The following is a 20,327-nucleotide window of genomic DNA, read 5'->3' as shown; positions in this document are numbered from 1 at the left end:
ATGATTAGTAGAAAGTAATTTTTTTAACAAACTTTAGTTTTCTAACAGAGACGACTATTTCAGACTTGGAATAATAAATCTTCTGGTTTATTACTTCATGTTATTATAACAATGTTAATTAACATATTTCAAACAGGCTACGTAAAAATATATCTTTTCCATGTTATCATTTAATTAACTGCTGGTCACATAAAAATGTATCTTCTCTCTACTGATACTATATATATATTTTTTTTTAGTCATAATAATTTTTTTTTAAATAATTTTAAATCAAAATAAAAGAATTTTATTGAAGATGAAAATTATGTACTCTCTAAATGTAAATGATGGTTAAATGATAATAGGCGAAACAAATATTTTTATGTGGCAAGAGTGGAATATATTGATTTGACATGATTAATGATTTGGATGAGTGAAAGAAACTATTTTATGATATTGAAGACTCACTGGAAAAAGATCTTACTGGAAACGCCATCAAGAGTGAGATCATTGATCGAATAAAAAGAGCAATTTTATTTAGTTTCTTCAGCACCATATAAGGATCACGCACAATAGCTGCTTTCCAGAGCAATGGAAACGTGAAATACGAAATCCTTGTACGACTTTCCTGACCATTGGATAGCACGGTACGAATTTCTATTGTGACTTTATCGATAAGTTATCGTCTGTAGTGTGTATTGAGACGAAAAGGAAATTATATGATTTAACGAACCCCTTAACTCTATATTTTTACAAAAAATTTTGAAATGATTTACTTTGTCAAACAAAGAGAATCTACAGCATTTTCTTTTTTCTAATAAAAAATGGGATTTATTTTCTTTACTAGTCTAAGGAAAATTAAGATAAATTAATGACAAAATTGGAAAATTAATAAAATGAAATTTGAATTTTTTTAATTTAACACAATCATTATACTTTAATAGATATCCAATAAATACTCGATAATAATATACATTGTATAATTTACTCCGCTCAGAATCGAAAATCGAATGCAGTTATAAACCCTCTTGCGATGTTCGTTCTACGTTACAGTTAATTGCACGGAAACACAATAGGATTTTGCAAGCGACTGCAAAACCTGGCATTCCGTTTCGTCCTGCTAATCTCTGTTGCGCAAACTAACGTACAAATTAATCCTTGTAACAGGACAACCACACAAATTTCACATTTTCCATCTAAAATAAACGATGTCATTTTGCAAAACTAAAATAACCTTCGAGTTAGAAAACATCGTTTCAGAATGTTTCGTTGAAGAAGTAGAAGTTACCTTAAGAAATTAAATTTTTCTAATTCTTACGGAAGTAATCAAAATATTGGGGTTATCTAGCAAGCATGTAAGAAAAACTTTCAACTTCATTATATAAAACTTTTACACAATTTTTGACGTGAAAATACCAAAACATAGGAATTGGATGCAGTTTTGTGATATTCCCCTTAAAATAAAAGCCTTGTTAAAAGAAATACAGAAATATGGAAATCTAGAAAACAACACTAGAGTTAGATTAAAATCTACGTTGAGATATATGATATATTTTTCACGATTTATTCTGTTTCGAAAACCTGCGCAAAAATGAGAATCCTTTCGATAACGCTATTACTTTTTTTTTAAAATGGCAGTCATTAATTCTTTGGTCGAAATGAAGTGAAAATGAAACGACTAAAAGTGTAATTTCCGTTTCATCCGAACCACGAAGAAAATCGAGGAAGACTAAAAAGCAGTCGGTTAGGTGTCGAAAGTGGAAAACGCAGGAGACATGGCTCGTTTTCCGTGGAAATCCACTGGTAATCGTGAGTCTCGTCGCGGGCGAAACAGAGCGGAGTCAGGTCGAATAAGCGGACGAAAGAGGCGTGAGGAGATGGCCGCTATTTAAAATCCACGTTCGAAAAGATAATGGCAACTGACCTGAAAACGACACTCGGCTATTTCGTCGAGTGTGCCAGCGACCGACTTATTCGAGAGGGAAGAGGAAATGCGGTTTCAAATGTCGCTCTTTCCGCAACACGACGAAACGAATGATAATGTACAAAAACGGTTAACGGTGTATTGTACAGAGATAGAAATTTGTTTTGTTGACTTTTGAAGACGTTAATTTACAAAGAATTTTAAGAATATAAAGAAATCTTTTCTAAGAATGGTTAATTGGAAGATAAAGTAGTTCTACTGTCTGTAGATAATGAAAGAATTAATCCCAAATTGGGTGGACAAATTGGATCATCAGTGAACCAAGCGAAATTTCACCCTTTAATTTCTTTCTTCTTTCTTACTGCTATTGAAAAAGCATCTGGTATTTGGTTCAACAGGCGATTGAATGTAACAAAGATATTGATAACAGTACTTAAAAAATATTATTGATCTTTTAATTTCTTTCCTTCGAATTCCTATTGTCATGGAAAAATGTTTCTAATATCTGGCTCAAGGGTTGCTTGTATGATATAATAGAAATATAAGAGAGACTAAAGTTGCACTCTTAACTTTACTTATTATTTTGCAACATTATTTCTGCATTTTTATGGTAAACAAAGGGCTAAGAATGTAAGCGAATGTAGGACATGCTGCGAATTGTTCAAGAATTGAAAACATTCCAATCGAGTGATCTTTAAGACTTTCAAAGTAGTTATTATGCACTTCCGTAAACAAGGTGATCAAGACCTGAGCTGATTTAAAAACAGGAGCGGCGATATAAAAGAGGAACAAGTTAACTAGAAATAATCATGCTCTTCTGTCGAATTCTTGATATTCTTTTATATTTCGAGTCTATCTTTCAGTTATCAGCACTATTTGTCATCAAATATTTTAGAAGATACGTTCCATCTACCGCAACAATCTTTCAGAATTTTATACCAGTTTACTTGGAGTATAATGAATCTTAAGCAAAGGTCTTTAACAAAATTATTCAAAGAATTAATGAACGAAATTGTATAAGCATTCACAGTTTATTACATTTAAATAATAACGAGAATACATTTATATGACGTAAAAGATACATCATTGGTTAAACTGCGGATGAACACTACATAAAATACACAGTGTGCCACCAGTTTCAAACGTGTTAACCTAAACCTACTTCTAACGAAACCGATCCAAGAAATCCTCAACTCTCCAAACAGAGCGATGATCGAAGAAAAAACGAAGAAAGAGAAAGGTTGAAAGTATCGTACAGATGCAACATAGTAAGTAAATACACGACTCGACTAAAGCCTGATCCGAAATCCTAACGATGAAAAGGTTTCGGTGGAAATCTTTTTCGGAGGCGTAGCGAGGGCACGAAAGCTTACAGACCTAAGCAGAAGTTACGAGGGTTGAGCCGCGTGCAAGGGTTAACTCGGCAAAGTGGATACGGTTTACGATTCCTTCCGGCTCGATTTCTCGTTCACCGGAAAGAGATCCTGGTGCTACGGCAATCGTCTGCGTCCTCCTACGGATTAGAAATCAGAATTTCACAAGAAACCGATAAATATAAGATGACACATAAAGTTTCGCGGGAGGGACGGTTGCGAGTTGTAACTTTCAAAGATCGGATCACGGGTTATCCGATTCGTAATGTTTTACGACGATCCGATACTTTTGAAGTTACTGCTCCGCGAAGTTTCTCCGATATTGGAAGATGGATGTGGAAATTATTTCAGACATATTTCGGAGCAAGGCGGAACCTAATATGCAGTGTGTCACATTTGATTTTCACCTTAAATGTCTCTCATCGCTTACATATTCAGTGTCCAGTATGGATCTTTTTCATATTAAATGCTCAATGGTTTTGGATAATTTTTAAGTAAAGAAGTGGATAGTCTTTTTATTGTGCAAGGTTGATTTGCAAATAAAGTATTAGATACTAATAATTTTAAATAGAACACTTAAAAAGAAATTACAGTAGAATAGTTTTATATTTTGAGAGATATTATAAAACATAAGAATGTTTGAAAATTATGTTCCGAAATGTTCCGAAAAGATTCTTTCGTTTTATAAGGAAATAATGGATGCACAATATTTTCCGTTTTATATTATTTTATCGAATTATGTATGATCCATTTTGTTCTATCAAGATAAAGATTACAACGTTCGACAGATTAGGTTTCATATTTGTATAAAGATGCGTTGTAGTAAAAGACGTGTCTGTAAAAGAAAGACACTTTTCGGACAATCTAATACATGTTTGTGAAGAATTAATATCTAAAGTAATATCAATAATTGAAAGTAAGTAAAAGATAAACTTTATTCTTAATGTATAAAGTTTCATTCCTTACGTAAAATATTTAATTTTCTTTAATCAACTTCAGCTTGTTTAATATCGGCATATATAGAAATAGAATATCCGTTCTTAATAAATATTACTAGTAGTTATCCACTTAATGTCTTCGAATCTGTGGTCAGAGGTCCAATTACCCGTGAAAGAGTAAAGAGCTAAAGTACAACTTTCAGTCGATGATGTGACGTACAAGCATAATTTAAAGTTGGTAAAATCAAACATTAATTAGTAAGTTATGGGAAGTAATAATATAGAACATTCGATATACGAAGCTTCCTAACGCTGATGATGAAAGCCATGCGTCGATCGTAGTTTAGATCCTACTTTAACATAAAGTTTCGCTATGCTAACGTGGTTTTAGTTAACCACCGACTTATCTTCATCGCACGAATAATAATCATCTATACCATATTGTATGCACAGAAGATGGTAAAGATGAGTCCACACATCGTAAATGCGATAACATAAAGTTACCTATTTATAAACGTTAAGTGCAGTAAATGCAAATGAATAACAAAATAAAAAAATATGAAAAGAGGAAGAAATAGAGGGGTTACATAACTACATAATTACTATTACATAATTACTCTATTCTTATATGTAAACATTATTGCTATATTTCTATCTATATTTTATTGTTTCTATTAACTTTTATCTATTTCTGTTAATCTCAATTAATTTGTAGCGCTATAACATTATTTTTCCCATGTTTATTTAATTAGTAACTCGTTTTTATCATTTTCACAGCGCTAATTCTTGCATATTTACTTATTTTTACTGATTTCGATCATTTATTTATTCGATTCGATTATTTATTATTAATTTATCAACCTCAATCAATTTTCATCAATCTTTATTATTTTAAGATACTGTTACATGTGAAAAAATTAGAGCTATTATTTCTCTAATAGATCAAATAACACGAGATACGGAAAATTCGATTTGATTTCTTAATTATCACAAGAGGTTCGTTCCTTCTTCAAATCGTTCAACGACTGAATTATTTAAAAAGTTGCCTTCTAGACACATACCTGCAGCGATTGCGGCCAGATACAAGTCTGATTCGTTTGTCTGTCCCCAATGTACATGGATGGATCAGAGGAGCTACACCTATCGGTTCCATTTGCTCCTGCTCTACCATATTGAGCTAGAACGACAGAGATGGTGGTACCTAGTGGACACTTCAGTGTCATCGACTCCTCGTCACAAGCTGCGCGCTGATAGGTCTTCAGGGTGCCTAATAACAAGGCTGTTACGTTAAACAACATGTATGTGCAATATAAGATGCGATGTAAGATGCAACAATGAAGATTATTTAACGAGGAAAGAGAATTGTTGCAAGTACACGAGAAGATTAATTAATGAAATTATAAAAGAAATTGTCGATGAAATTTTTCAGCCAAAAAATCAAAATAAAATAATTTATTCGGTCAATTAGGAAATCGTGTGATTTGTATGGGATTGAAGATATATTTCAATCATCGATGACAATGAAATGTAAGATAATAATAAATGTGAGGCACAGAATATTCAAATATGAAAAGATATAAAACAAGAGATGAAAGAGTTGCGCGAAAAGATATACAAACGAAAAAAAGGACGAAAGGGAAGTGAAATACATAGAAACGATCGGAAGGAAGGAACCATCGACGGCGTGGATCGATTGATGACCCGTTACAGTGTCGCCGCAATGGTGATTAGTTCCGGGAGATTGGCGGTAATTAACGAGTGGATAAATCGAGAATTGGTTGAACGGCGATGTATCGATGACACCCGCGAAAGCAGTGTCGTTTCGTTTACACGCGAAATACAAGCCAGTCGGGATGAACAACGGACCACATTTGTGAAGTTCAACGGCAAGTTTGCGCACGGAACCGCAGACGTTACCGCGTTTCAGTCAAACCGATTGGTATCATGATCGATATCGAGAAGAACGACAGAGCGAACCATTTATAAAGTTGTTAATTTAGTTCCATTTTTTTAAATAATTTTTTTTTAAGAGAATCGTATGTTGATGATGTTGATAAAAGTTTCATCATTAAATAAGTATGATAATAGAAATATTATAGAGAAACGAATAGCGTTATACAGAGCGTGGAGATTGTTAGTACAACAATTGCGCAGAGAGAATGCATAGTGGTTATACAGAAACAATGGCGTTAGTAGGCGTAGTAAATAGTGATAGATTGTGTGGGTCCGAAGTTGAAGCGAAATAATGAATGAAATTTATAATAATATAAAACGAATTTGATTTTTTCATAGCAAAAATAATGAAACGCGAGATAGAAAAAGTTTATATTATAAAGATAGCGAAGTAGACGCAAGTATAGGAAATCGCAATTATAAAACCAAAGCAACAACATTCAAAAAATGAAGAAAACATAATGTTTGAAACATTATCGCAATAAAAGACATTGTTTTAATAAAAATAAAGACATCAATTGCAGAATATAGGATATAAATTAAGCAGGATATAAGAAATGTTTCGTAGTTAAAAGCGTTCAGGGATACATTACGCGGAGCAATTAAGTCGTTGACCCAACAAGATGTTCAACAAAATGTTAGTGTATCAGTACAGTCACCGTGAACGTGGTTTGTTAGCATGCCAATGTGGTTACCATCAGCATGATTTATTAACGTGTCATTGTTGTCACCGTCACCACGATGTACCAGGCATTGTGGTCACCATCGGTACGATACACCGCAACGTTATCGTGGTTACCATCACCAGAGTTAATCAGTGTGTCGTTGTTACCATGCGAATTGTTACAGTGTCGTTGTTCCAACCGCCACCATCGCCATCACCAAAGTCGTCGTAAATGACCAATAAAATGGAGCAGTCCGAAGGAAAGCATGAAAAAAGAAATAAGAAAATTTCTGTTAGCTACACATCATTATGTATAATACTTGTAAAATGTAATGAAATTAATTGTTCATTATAAAGAGATAATAAAATATTACGGTAAAATACAAATATATGTATTTCCTACTGCATTTTTTATTGTTATGAAAAACTAATAAGTAATTCTAGAAATAAGGGTGGCAGAAATGTTTTTAAAATTCTTTATCAATTTTGCGACAGTGTATGATATTCGTTACTTTTATAATAAGAGAAGTTGTATATTGTATATTTTTTTATCATTTGTGTATCTGTATCCGTCTCTTTATTTTCAATATAATATGACTGATATAAAAATCATTCTTGGTACGTTTTTAATAAAATCAAACAATTCATATAAAGATAATAATCATCGGTCCAATAACACATCATTAAAATTACAGGTGCGTATCTTAGTTAATTCTCTTATTACTTTAGAAAACACAGTTTTTTTTAACAGAATCATTATTCACAATGAAAACACCACGGATATAAAAGATTAATACAGTTCAATTTCATTCTCGTATTATAAAAACAAATGAAACACGCGTCATATACCATTGAAACCGCATGTAGGCACAACTTTCGGGATAATAAACTTCCTCCTAATTGAGCATCAGTGAGTTGGAAATGCAAGGAAAATTTCTGATTGCTTGCGGAATTCTCGCGCAAACCACATGAAAGGGACGAACAGACGTGCGAAATTTCTCAGCTTTTCGACCATGTAGGACGGGAACCGATAGATCGATGTCGAAGCAGTAGACCCGATAATTCAGGTGGGACTAGACGAGTGCTCTTCGAGGAACATCCACCTCTACGCTTCGAACCCTCTTGTTACCGATCGTTGCTTCGCAAAACGTTGGCAAAGTTGTGGTGAAACGTGGCCTGAAGGCTATCGTTCGTTCTACGCCGGTAATTTCGTTTATGTGGAAGAAAGGTAAATTTCATTGCCGTCGAACATCTAATTGCATCGACGCATCGTCAGAATAAAGTACCTGATCCTCGTTTCTCTTTGCTTTATACCAATGTGATCGAAACGTATCGCTATGGAGGTTAACCCGATTGCGATGGTATTTTCAGGATGAATAAGGATTGTTCGGTTTAGAAAGGACTGAATGGTTAAATGGTTAAAAAGATTATTGGGAAATAGTTTCTAGACGTAACAATAAGATTATAGAGACCGCTTAATTAGAAATTTGTCCCATCCTTAAATTATTGGTGTTTCGAAGAAATTTTTTTAATTTTATGAGTTGAAAAGGCTAGTACAAAGACACTATCAAGTTTTATAATCTAAATTTTTGAATTGGGATATTTAACAATTTTGATATTTAGATCTGAACTTTGAATTTTAATCTTTAAATTTGAATATTGAAATTTACAATAAATCTGCATTTTTTTATGTTTAGAGTTTTTAATTTGCAGCATTAAACAGTTTGAATTTACCTTCCTAATTAACTGAATAAATTGTTTTACAGATTATTCTGAAGCATCGTTTCCCAGATCTTATTAAGATTCCCATTGTACAATAACTTCATCCTCCAAATCGAAAAATTAAAAAGCCTAAAATTCCATTCCCTACATCATATTTACTAAACTCCCTAAACCAAAATATCAGAAAGTACAACAGTTCCAATCACATGTCGTTGCATTTCACTGTAAACCATCTACGATGCCTGAAACTACGAACCAAAGATCCCCGATGCTTCGAAGCTTTCCACTATTGCCCGTTATGTCTTTAATACACGTTGTAAAGATCACGGGCGGAGATTACCAACGCGTAATTATACGAAGCACGATCGTACGTCTCAGAAACTCATGACAGCGGCTTTTTTGTCCGGAATCTCGTGAACGTTTCACTCCTTGCCGGGCTTCACTTCGAGTTTCAGCAGCGCTGTAACGCCTTTATGAGGCTATTTCTCAAACTTGCAATATCGTGCCGCCGGTTCTTCCGTCTCATTAACTCCACACGCTCTTACAAGTGTGCCAGAAGGAAAAAGATCGACCCCCATGGAAGATATCCTCGCCACATTCGCGGCGATCACGAGACGCAGACGAGTGTGGCTCGCTCCTGAAATCGCTTTTCACGGCGATCCGACAACCACCAGTGTAATCGCGATTCATCTTTCGATATCTCGAGGATTTACCTTCAAATACCTTAGATCGTCTCACCAATTGATGAGGAATATTTTTTTCGAAAAGCTTCTAATTTTTTATTTTATCTATGTCGTATTTTTTATGAACGAAGTTGTTCTGATTTTAATAAAGAGTCATTTGAAACAAGTGCTTCGATACGCTGCTGAATGTTTTAAAAATATTGTTTCACCTATTGTATTATTTGATTATGTTAGCATAAATAGGAAATAGATTTTAAAACTCGATAAAGTTTTGCTCGTATGCCATTTTTAATTTGCAATTCTTTCACTAGTGCGTTTCCGAGATTTTGACGAATCTCTTAAAATATAATTACCGTTAAGTTACATGATATGCACCAAACACTTATGTGTACATTTTCTTTGAAGACATTAAACATATAGAACAAGAAACTTATTCCATTTTAACTATGTTTTACAAACACTTTATTGTGGAAACTTTTTTTCTTATAGAAAGTGGATTATGAATTTTTTCATACGAAAATATTTTTTACTTTTCCTGTAATCTTCTTTGTTCTACGCACGATTTCTGTTTCAAGTAAGTACTTTTTTTGTTTTTTAATATCACGTATCCATTTGACGACAGCTTTTAGACACTACCTACCGGGTCAGCTTGCTACTTTCATATTTTCGAGAACTTTAAACAACCGTAACCACAAAGGAATTCATCCTTCTTTTTTCTAGTGCTCTTTTAAACCATTCATTTATCGCGGAATATCTCTTTCTGCATTCTTCCTATGTTACAAACCATAAAACCATAAAAACAAAGAATAATAAACAATATACTTATGTACGTATACTTTGTATTACGATGTTCTCTGTTTTAAAGATTTTAATATCTGAATTTTGCGTTTCTCGTGATTTTACCTTCTAAGTAACATGAAACCATGTTACTTCGTACATTTTAGTTGTATGCGTAAAAAAGCAAAAAAACAAAGTTCAAATGTTCAAACTTTGAAATTTATTACATTGAAATTTGTTATTTAATATGTGAATTTTTTAAAATTACTTAGAATTTTCTAAATACTTACAAAATTTCCTAAATATATTTCTACACTTTGAAAAAACTTTATTTCTTTTGTTCATCGTTCATTTGGAAAAAAATTATTTGTGCAATAAATATATTTGTTTGTATAAAATATGATACATTGCACGGGTTCAATTCACAAATCGAGTGAAGATTGTAGTCAGCAATTGATTGCAATAAATTGGAACAAATTTTCTAATTTCCGGCTTTATAGCAATTATGCATGTCGTTTGATGTGAAAAATATTAGAACGAAAATTTCAGAAGTACTGCGACATGGAACCGATATCTACTAGACATATTGAAAATCAATGAAAAAGGGAGACGAGTAACAAAAGATATAGATGGGAGGTCGTATCAAGCAACAAAAAGCATCGACAAAGAATTAAATTCTCTTTGAAATGGTCATTATTTTATACTGTCGATACGGCGTGTACCTGGTCCTAGTATAAATTTCTACGATATGAAATTTGCCCTCTCTCATGCATGCGCGTAAATTTTTTTCCGAATCAACTTGTAATGCTTTTAATTCCAGGCTTCTATGTCGTTCGATGCTTGAAAATTAATGATTCTGCTTGGTCTCATCCTCGAAACTGCCCGCTATATTTTTCCTCTTTGATGTCCGGCTTTTTTTTCATTTTCCATCGTAAAGTTACGTCAAAAAGCTCAAAGAGACTTGGAATCGAAAGTACCCAAGAGTTAATTAGTGTTTTAATTTTAATAGCGACTTAATATCTACAAATTTGATTAAATTTATTTTGCGATAAAACATGATTTAATTAACAGATTTTTTTTAAATTGCACGGCCACTTTAATGTTGTAATTACAAATATTACTGCTTTCATGTGAAAGGAACTTATCGTTAAATATGACATCTATTAAAATTATATAAAGTTACATTGTAAGCTATTTTATAAGAAAAAAACTTAAATTTTTGTTATCATAAAATCACATGTAACGTTACAGAAACATAAATACTTGAAGCTTAATTGTACGTAATCTCAACTACAAATATACCTACAAATGTCTCACATAACTTTAACCACAAACATTCCACATAACTTCAACTACAAATATCAATTAAAGTTCAGTATTGCCAACATCACATCACACAGCTACACAGACATTTTAAAATCTCTTTCCATTTCTCACGCTCGCAATTAAATTCCCAATCCTGCACTAAAGCATACGGATATCACATTATAATCTCCCGTTGCAAATATTTGAACACTTTTATGAATCGTACAGAGCTGTACTCGATTAATCTCCGATCAAAATGCGCTCGCATGCAATCAATGGGATCGATCGCCGTTCCACGCGCTTATTCGTCAGAATTCCAGTGTGCTCTTGAACGAACGACCCACAAACGTGGCCAAAAATATTTTACATCTTGCAGCCATTGTGATACATTATCCGAAAGGGTTGTATGCTACAGCTACTAATGTAACACAGCCTGGAACAATCGTGCATACGATATTCGAATCACGTGACGTTAAAGTAGCAACCGAAAAGATTTCACGTGTCTTCGGGATAACTTGACTTTCGAGCTAAGCTTTTTATACTCCTTTCGACTCGTGCGGAAATTAATATGATATCTAGTAGAATTTGCGATGGTTTCCCTGCATTGTCCGCATTTGTGAATTCCTATGAAATTTCTTGGAAATGGTGCTTTTAAAAGTAGGAGAAGTTGGGGTAAAAGAAATCGGACTAGAAGTTTGATAAAGAGTAGTTTTATACAATTCGCTGACGGCGAAGAGGATATTCTTGAGCCAAGTTTTTGAGTTAATTCAACAAAAAGTTTTTGAGATGATTGTAGTGCTTAAAATTGTGGTTGGTTTTTGAATAGTGTGGTTATTATTGGCTAGTAGATTGGAAAAGTTTGAATTTGTTCTTCGAATAGGTTTTCTTTCTCCTTCTCAGGGAACAAGGAAATCAATTTAATTGGTTTTTGGAAACGGACAAAATATTTGTAAAACACAGTATAAGATGGTTTATATTATTTTTAGGAATTTTTCATAAAGATTTTTGATGAAAAATCTTAACGAAGAATATTTACCTTTATTAATATATAGCATAATTTATCAAAAATTAAAAGATTCGGTTATCATTGTTTTGTAAATTTCATCCAAATTTCCTCCTGCTTCTTAATGCAACTACAATACAAGAGATAAATAGCTCATTGCACAAAAGCAACAGAGGCAATCAAGTTACAATGACCACCACTAGGTTGATTTATTACACCAATAAATTCTAGTCTCTTTTATGTGAATATCATTCGTATGAATTAAAGTTTGGAAACTAAGCTTTAGCCTCTTTCAGAATGAACTCCGGCCAAATTGTGTGAACGATAAACCAATATCAACGTGAACTGCCGCATCCGAATTGGATATTTGCGACATGAATACAGTCTTTGTTTGGTAAAAACAAGGAAACCGCACGAAATCATCGTATCTTTATGCCTTTGACTCGGTACCAATCCTGGTTCATTTATAAAATACTCTTATTAGCTTTGAAGCACGTTTGCGCAATGATAAGCGAAAATGTGGCCACAACTTTCAATACCACAATGAAAACGATATATCGCGTATATTTGTTGTATTTATGTTACAAAACGTAGTGAATCGATATTACCCAGTAAAAGTTGAGTTTCGAATGAACCACGCTGTAAAACATGCTTGTACAATAGTTAACATGTGAAAACACTGCTCGATATCAAATTACGTTCAGCCATCGAGGAATTTTTGTTAAATACGCTCAACAAATTGTAATTTCAGAGAAAGAATAAAAGAGTGAAAACATTCTTTTGACAAAAGCATAAAATTCGAGTATGGAGAAGTATTGGAATTATCGACAATAGAAGAATATCATTACGTAAAATATCAATTTTAGCTCCATTTCTGTAAAAGTTGTCTAATACTTGACTATTGACTACACGAGAGTATAGGAATATTGATTATCCTAGCCGAATATAACCTTATCTGCTATTCCAAATACGGCAGAACCTTCATTTCTATTATCTAAACGGTCTATTATCCAAATATTATATGTCTTTCGTAATTTCAGTATTATATCGCTATTATTTGCGTTAGTACCTTACATCACACCACATCACAAACATAGGATATTAGCTATTGAAACGAAATAGGAAATACGTAATTTAGAAGGTAGAACAATTTTTTAACATCGAACCAATTATATTATAAAAAAGAAAAAGCCATTTGAATAACTAGAAACAGGAATTGGATGTAATTCTAACTTTTAATTAATTTAATTTTTAAGTTTTAAATGAAGTTGATTTCACTAAGTGGGCATCACATGTTAAAAGCCTAACTGCAGCAATTTTATTCGATTTACAATATAAATTCTAATTTATCATCCTCGATGTAAATTATCGTTTCATTTAAAAATACTTCAAGTTCAGAGCTTCGAACCGTCAATCACAAGGTAATAACAAGAAGAAGAAGAGAAACACTAACGGTAGAACGAGAATCAGCGAACGAAACAACCGAAACGTCGGCTTCGAACGCGGAACAGAACCACCCTTGTAGCGGGGGTGGTCTGTATTTCTGTTCTCGTTCAACCATAAAGCTGTCCCGAAAGATGTAAATACATAGGGTGGTACATTTATCGCGAGCGTATTTTCCGGCTGCACCGCGATTTCAACCTCCTGCTGGCTGACCTCTTATTTCAAGTGCATCCTGTCCACGTTTTCATGGCGCGGGTCAAGCTGTGAAACAGCTCCGAATTTCTGCTCTGCCACACCGCAGAAAACAACGGAAACAGGAACGTGGAGGAAAGAGATAGAGAGAGATGTTAAATTTCAGCGTTGTTTATTCAGCCGAGACCGTGCTCCTCTTGGAAAACGGGTTGCAATACGCTTTTGGGGGTTGCTATGGCTTCCCCGGTTTCTGTTGATAAGTAGGCAAGACAAATTGGTAGTTTATATGTTGTACATATTGTTGCGTGGACGCTGGTGGCCTTGCTCCATAATTATTATCGAACTACTAATTTTTATGCAAATTCATATTGAGAAAATAATTTTAAAAACGCAGCCTCGGTAGAAAATTGTGTTACTCATCAAGTGTTATACAATATCGAATTCCATTTGTATTATTTGTACTACAATTCCATATTTTAAGGTCGAATTTCATTTATACAAATTCTTAAAAATTCTTTCTGTAATTAAATAAGTCCAGATTATAAACATACAATTTTTCTCGATATTCGTTGTATTCGTCTATTGTATAGCTTATAATAATTAAAGATTCTGAAAGAGAATCCGGTTAAGAAAGTTTTAGATTGAAACCTCGATGCTTTTAATTGTATCTTGCGTTCTAAATATGTATATACGTTTCGTACAGTTCTTTCGAATTAATAGCAAACATGTATTTGTAAAGATTCTTATCAGGTATAGATAATGAATATTTCTAAAACGGAGCACATTTCCAGAGAACTAATTTAAAAAATTTTATTCTTATAAATTTGAGCTGTGTCACAACATTCCCCAAACCTAAAAAGCCTAAAAAAGTTGATCTAATAATTCACAATAATCATATTAATTTAAATTATGTATTTTTTAACCACAATATTTGTTACATCACACGAATGGGACGATAACTAAAATCTATTAGTTAATCGCCGAACAAAAGACTGCTGAGGACACTATAACGAAGCGCTGCAACGAACCATTACCTTATCAAAAGCATATAATTACACAGGTTTAATTAAAATGTCGCGTCACGTCAAATATTCCTCGCTTTTCAGCCAATTTCAGTATCACTTTTCTATGAAAAATATTCGACGTTAATTGACAGAACGACAACTTGTTCAATGCAGGTACAGGTAAAAAAGCTAACAGCTTTAAATTAACAAAAAAAAGTGTAGAAAAAACTAACCCAAAGCAATCAGTAAGTAAAACATAATGAGCGAAAGTTAACAGAACTATCTAATTAGAGGTTGTTGATAAAAAGCTGAAATGAGTGGAATTTCTTTCGATTTCAACAGGTTCCGATCTGATTTCGCGATAGAGAAATGAAAAAAGAAATTTTCTTTGAGATTTGCATACGATTAATCAAATGATGCCAAAGTTAACCCCAAGTTAATTTGTCCGCCGGTTAATCCGAGCTTTAAAGGGTACTCGAAACGAAAGCTTACCGCCGGCTTAGCACAACATCCCTCCGATCGAAGGGACACCAGACGGTGGTGTAAACGTCTATAAACGTTGCGACGCTACTTAAGCGTATACAATGAAATTGAAATGTATCGAAGGTAAATCTAATGGGGTTTGGGGTTAGGTTTTCTGGTTGTTTATTAATTTTATCAGTTTTTAATAGAAAATTTTGAATTAATGGAAGTTAAGATTAGGAAAATTTTAATGAAGGTAAATTTTGATGAAGGATGACAATAAAATTTTTTGGTTATTTATAGATTTTAGTGGACTATTTTTTTTCTTTGTTAGATTTTCGTGGTAAATTTTGAGTTAAAGAAGGCTAAAATTATGGAATATTTAAGAAAGTATAAAAATGTTATTAGGTATTCTTTATCTTGCTAATTTCATTATAAAATTGTAATTAACGAACAACAGAAAATATATTGAATTTTAAGAAAAAATCTTCAAAATTTCTTCAAGGATCGAAAATCAGAAACATTGAAAGCAAAAATATTACGAACCTCCCATGATAAACGAAACTCATTTTAAACAGGAGAATAACGCTGCATATAATAATAATGCATTAAAAGCGTACATAAATTAAAAATTAATTTTCGTCCAACTTCAATCTCAGCTGTAAACGACAATTTGAAGCGTTTCGTTCATTCTTGCATTTTTAATGTCATATTTAATGATAGCGTTAATTAAAATCATTGACAGCAATGTCATCTGTTACGTTGACGAGATTTTCAGGAACCATCTCAATTTAAAATTTGGAATTTTAATTTGTATACTGTGTAATGTATCCATGTAATATGTCATAGAATAAAAAGTAACAATGTTGCGGAATTAAATTCAAAACAAAAGTTGTGTGTTACTATCGGTAACACAAATTCTGCTAAAAAGATCATGAAGTATTTAGATATTATAATTTAACAAATTTACTAATTATAAATTTGAATAATATTATGATTAACATCTCTTCCAATTCGTTTATTTTCTTTCTTGAATGAATTTCTTTAAAATTCTGACTTAAGCTAAATTTTAATGATATAAAGTTTCTTTTCTCTTGAATTTTAATTATGTTATTTTTTTTTTTTTTTTGTTGAAATTACAATCAATTCTCGCGTTGAGAATTTTCAGTAATTTTTCTGGCGTGGCGCAGTGACATGGCTGTTTATTTACAATAAGTTAATACTTACTATAGATAGGTATAATTTATAAGTATTATAAGTAAGTGCATATGCTTAATTTGGATAATTAAATGAATCTAACGTTTAGGTCTAGCGGGTAGTGCCTCTTCAGCCTGCGAATCTGGTCCGTCGTATCGAGTAGTCCAGTGATTAGGGGGTTTCGGTGTTTGTTGATTCTTTTGCTGTATCTGTCGCTAAATTATGTTATTTGATTATCAAAATTGCCTCTCCTAATAATTTACATTCATTAAGCATATCTAAAAATATAAAAAAAATTTCAAATTTATTTAATATTAATATTAATATTTGTTTAATAATTTGTTTAATATTCCAAACTTTCATTAAAAATACTTTTCACTTCTGCTCAGCTTCTCCTTCAGCAAATCGAATCCATTGAAGCTCGAGAATCTCGAAAATGTAACTATGTACTGTTCTATGTACTATGTTCCCAATTCGCAACGAAATTCGATCACTTTCATCGTAACGGAAACCGGAAGATGCGTAATACGAGCTGGTTACGAAATTCATCGTACAAACCAGAACAAACCCTGTTCTTCATTTGAACAACTAAAATGTAGAAAAGATGCCAACCTTTCAGAACTCAATGACTCGTCGCAGTCATATCAATCTCCCGATTTCTGCGGTTGAAGGATTGTCTCTGTCTTCTGCATTTAAAAATCCAGCTCGAAATTTCTCTCGAAATTAAAGGGAAAACAAATTCGCAGAGTATCAACCCAGTTCTCGATGGAACGATCTCAGTTTTAATTGTATAACATTGCGAAGAAAAATAGTGAAATGTATTTGTTCTCGCGTTGCACAATTAATAGAAAAGACTTCTCTTCATTAAAAATTAACGTAGGAGTTCAACTCTTAACTCGGTATATTTTCGACATCTAAATTTTGTATTAAAAAATTTTTAAAGGTTTGGAAATTTGAAAATTTGAAAACTCGATGATTGCACAATTTGAAAGTTTGGGAATTTGAATATTTTACTATTCGAAAACATACGAAATCCATAAATTTTATAATTATTAGAAGCTACAGTGGTGCGATTACAATTGTATATATCTTCAGATTAATATCCTTTGATCAACACGCTTGCAACGCTACGACATTAAAAAAATCCAATTAGTTAAACGTTTTATCGGTAGTAAACGCTTTCTACTGAGAAACTACATTCTTCGATTGGAACATTTCTAGATTTCGTTCTTGGATTGCAGCGAACCGAGGATGTAACGAGGTAGAACGGAAGTTAACTTTTCTATTTCCGTGGCCAAGTGGACAATTCAGATAATCTAGTTAATGGAACAAAGTGATCGTTTATTTTAACCGTGGCAACTTATTGTAATATATTTTACAAAGTCGTAAGTCCACTTTATATACAGATGCGAAGAAATTTTTGTAAGAATCAATTCGTATAAAAGTCTTTATCAAAAACCTGTTATATCATACATATTAATATATTATCAAGATTTCATTGGAATCAACGATTCTACGAATTTACAAATCAATTTTTAGATATTAAAGAGCCAATAATGCAATCAGGTCATTCTCTAGTAAATATTTATATAATGTATGAATATACACAATGATTATTAATTTATTGCAGGAACAGTTTCGGATTCTACTGTGATTCTAACTATAAATATTTTCTTTTCGCAGCGCATAAATATTGATTGAAGGTATTCGTTCGAAAACAGGATAAATATTGACACCAGATGTGGGAATAGATGAACGCGCTATTTATTCTTCTATAGAATATTCATCAGGCAACGATCGAAAAAATACAATACAGTGTAAGTCGATTACAAACAACATGTTTCCATAAACATTTTCGCTGTGAACGTAATTAAACATTGCAGAGGTATCAAAACTTACTGCAAAATAATTCCCACTCTTACAGGGCTATTCTTTTTTTTCCATAACTTGGTCAGTCTAATTAATGAAATCACATCGGATTTTTTTCGATCAATGCAAACATGGTGTTGTAATTATATTATATACTATTATATATTCATTAAAAGTTTGTGTAATTGTGTAGAATTTGAGTTTCAATAATTCAGACAATCTGATGAAACATAATTCTATAAAAAATTTAAATTAAACTATAACAACTGACGTTTTTGAAGGTGTTGTGCCTATTAATAATTAAATATCATACTAAATTATGAATAATATCATGATTACTGCAAAGATACTTTAAAAATATTAAATAAGATACTATTATACGAAAGGTCTTTAGTAATGAGTGCTCGTCTAAAATAATCAAAATAATTATTTTGATATTAACTGGAAATTACAATATATTTTTAACAACAATTTCCCAGGATTTTTAAAGAGTGTACAATTTTTATTAATATCTATATTTAAATATTTCAACATATTTTGTTATTATGATCAAGATCTTTTATCTAAACCAATTTTCAAGACGTAACTTTTACATCATTGTTTAATTAATTGTTTTAATTTGTGGCATAATAAAAATGCAATAAAATAAAAGGCAATCGAAACATACATTGATGAATGTTTTTAGAGAGAATGTAATAAACAAAGATCTATTTCAAACGTACTCGTGGCGCGTTTCGTTTGCAATGCATGGAAATTTTTCGACAACATTACAACGATAAATATTCGCGATTGAAATTTTACCATCTCGATTTTGCACTACGCAGAAATTCACATACGTATGTCTCTCGGATAAATTAATTTCGGGGAAATTGAAATCAACTGCCGAAGCGAATGGTATTTCCCGATTATAAATTGATGCTGAGATTGATGCTAGCTATAAAACAATTTTTTCGTTTAAAAACATGAAAATTCGAATAACTTTTTCTTTCCCTCTTCTTATATTTTTGTACTATCATTACATTCATTATTAATCATAAATTAATAATACAGGTGAATATAATTAATGGTGTGTAATGGAACCAAATAGTATCTATATGCATATAATTAGATTTCTACCATAATGAGAGCCCATATTAACTTTGCTAAAGATACTTGTATAAATGCAATAATTACAAAAACAAACATTCTGACAATTTTTTAATCCTAGTGTTAAAATAAACATGATCAAATCAAGGGATATTTAAATTGCAATATACATTTGTTTAATATCGTAATAATTATCGAATAATAATAATATAAATAATAAATGTTCATCCTTCATTGAATTTCCAAATAATATATCAGATATAAAATGTAAAATATAAAATTTTCAAAATATATGCCAATTTCTGCATAGATCCTATTCTTTTAATTATTCTTATACAAATATAACTTGCGTAAGCATTCTTAATGTAGCAATTGTGCCCTTTCTTCATATCATTCACACAAGAAAGAAAGAAGAAGAATGTAATCAAGATTACAAAGAATTATACTTATTTCCTTCCTCTATTTTAAGTTACTCCAAGGCAGAGAACAGACAAACTTGGCGTGTGTTTCACCAACTTCCTGTGTGTTTCCTTCGTGGTTGGTAATTCAGATTAATGCGTTTCTTCAAACAAAAAGAGAGCCAACGACGTTGCTTTCGAAGTCTGGAACGGAAGCGGCGCATCAATCAATTTCATCCTTGCCACACAATACACAGACCCATTCCATCTTGGCCCTTTCTTTCACAACAGCTTCTGTAGTTCTTTTCGCCCTCATCCCCTCATCCAATGATGATCTAACCGTGTTTAACCGGAA

General features: G+C 32.3%; 1 protein-coding gene across 5 annotated transcripts in view; it reads right to left on the bottom strand.

Annotated features, from left to right (window-relative positions):
* LOC117238943 (protein eva-1) overlaps nucleotides 1–20,327 on the bottom strand; it is a 336,187-nt gene that overhangs the window by 116,077 nt on the left and 199,783 nt on the right. For 4 of the 5 annotated variants that reach the window (XM_033504147.1, XM_033504148.1, XM_033504146.1 and 1 more), the window contains exon 3: nucleotides 5,276–5,493. In XM_033504147.1, the coding sequence (XP_033360038.1) occupies nucleotides 5,276–5,493 (218 nt within the window). Of the gene's footprint in view, nucleotides 1–5,275; nucleotides 5,494–20,070; nucleotides 20,301–20,327 lie in introns of those variants that run through there. The other variant, XM_033504149.1, reaches the window with a different exon arrangement.

The sequence above is a fragment of the Bombus vosnesenskii genome, unplaced genomic scaffold, assembly GCF_011952255.1.
Source record: "Bombus vosnesenskii isolate JDL3184/JDL3185 unplaced genomic scaffold, Bvos_JDL3184-5_v1.1 scf7180000013788, whole genome shotgun sequence".
Classification (NCBI taxonomy): Eukaryota; Metazoa; Arthropoda; class Insecta; order Hymenoptera; family Apidae; genus Bombus; species Bombus vosnesenskii.
The sequence above is the reverse complement of the archived record's forward strand: the minus strand, read 5'-3'. Positions and strand labels throughout refer to the sequence as shown.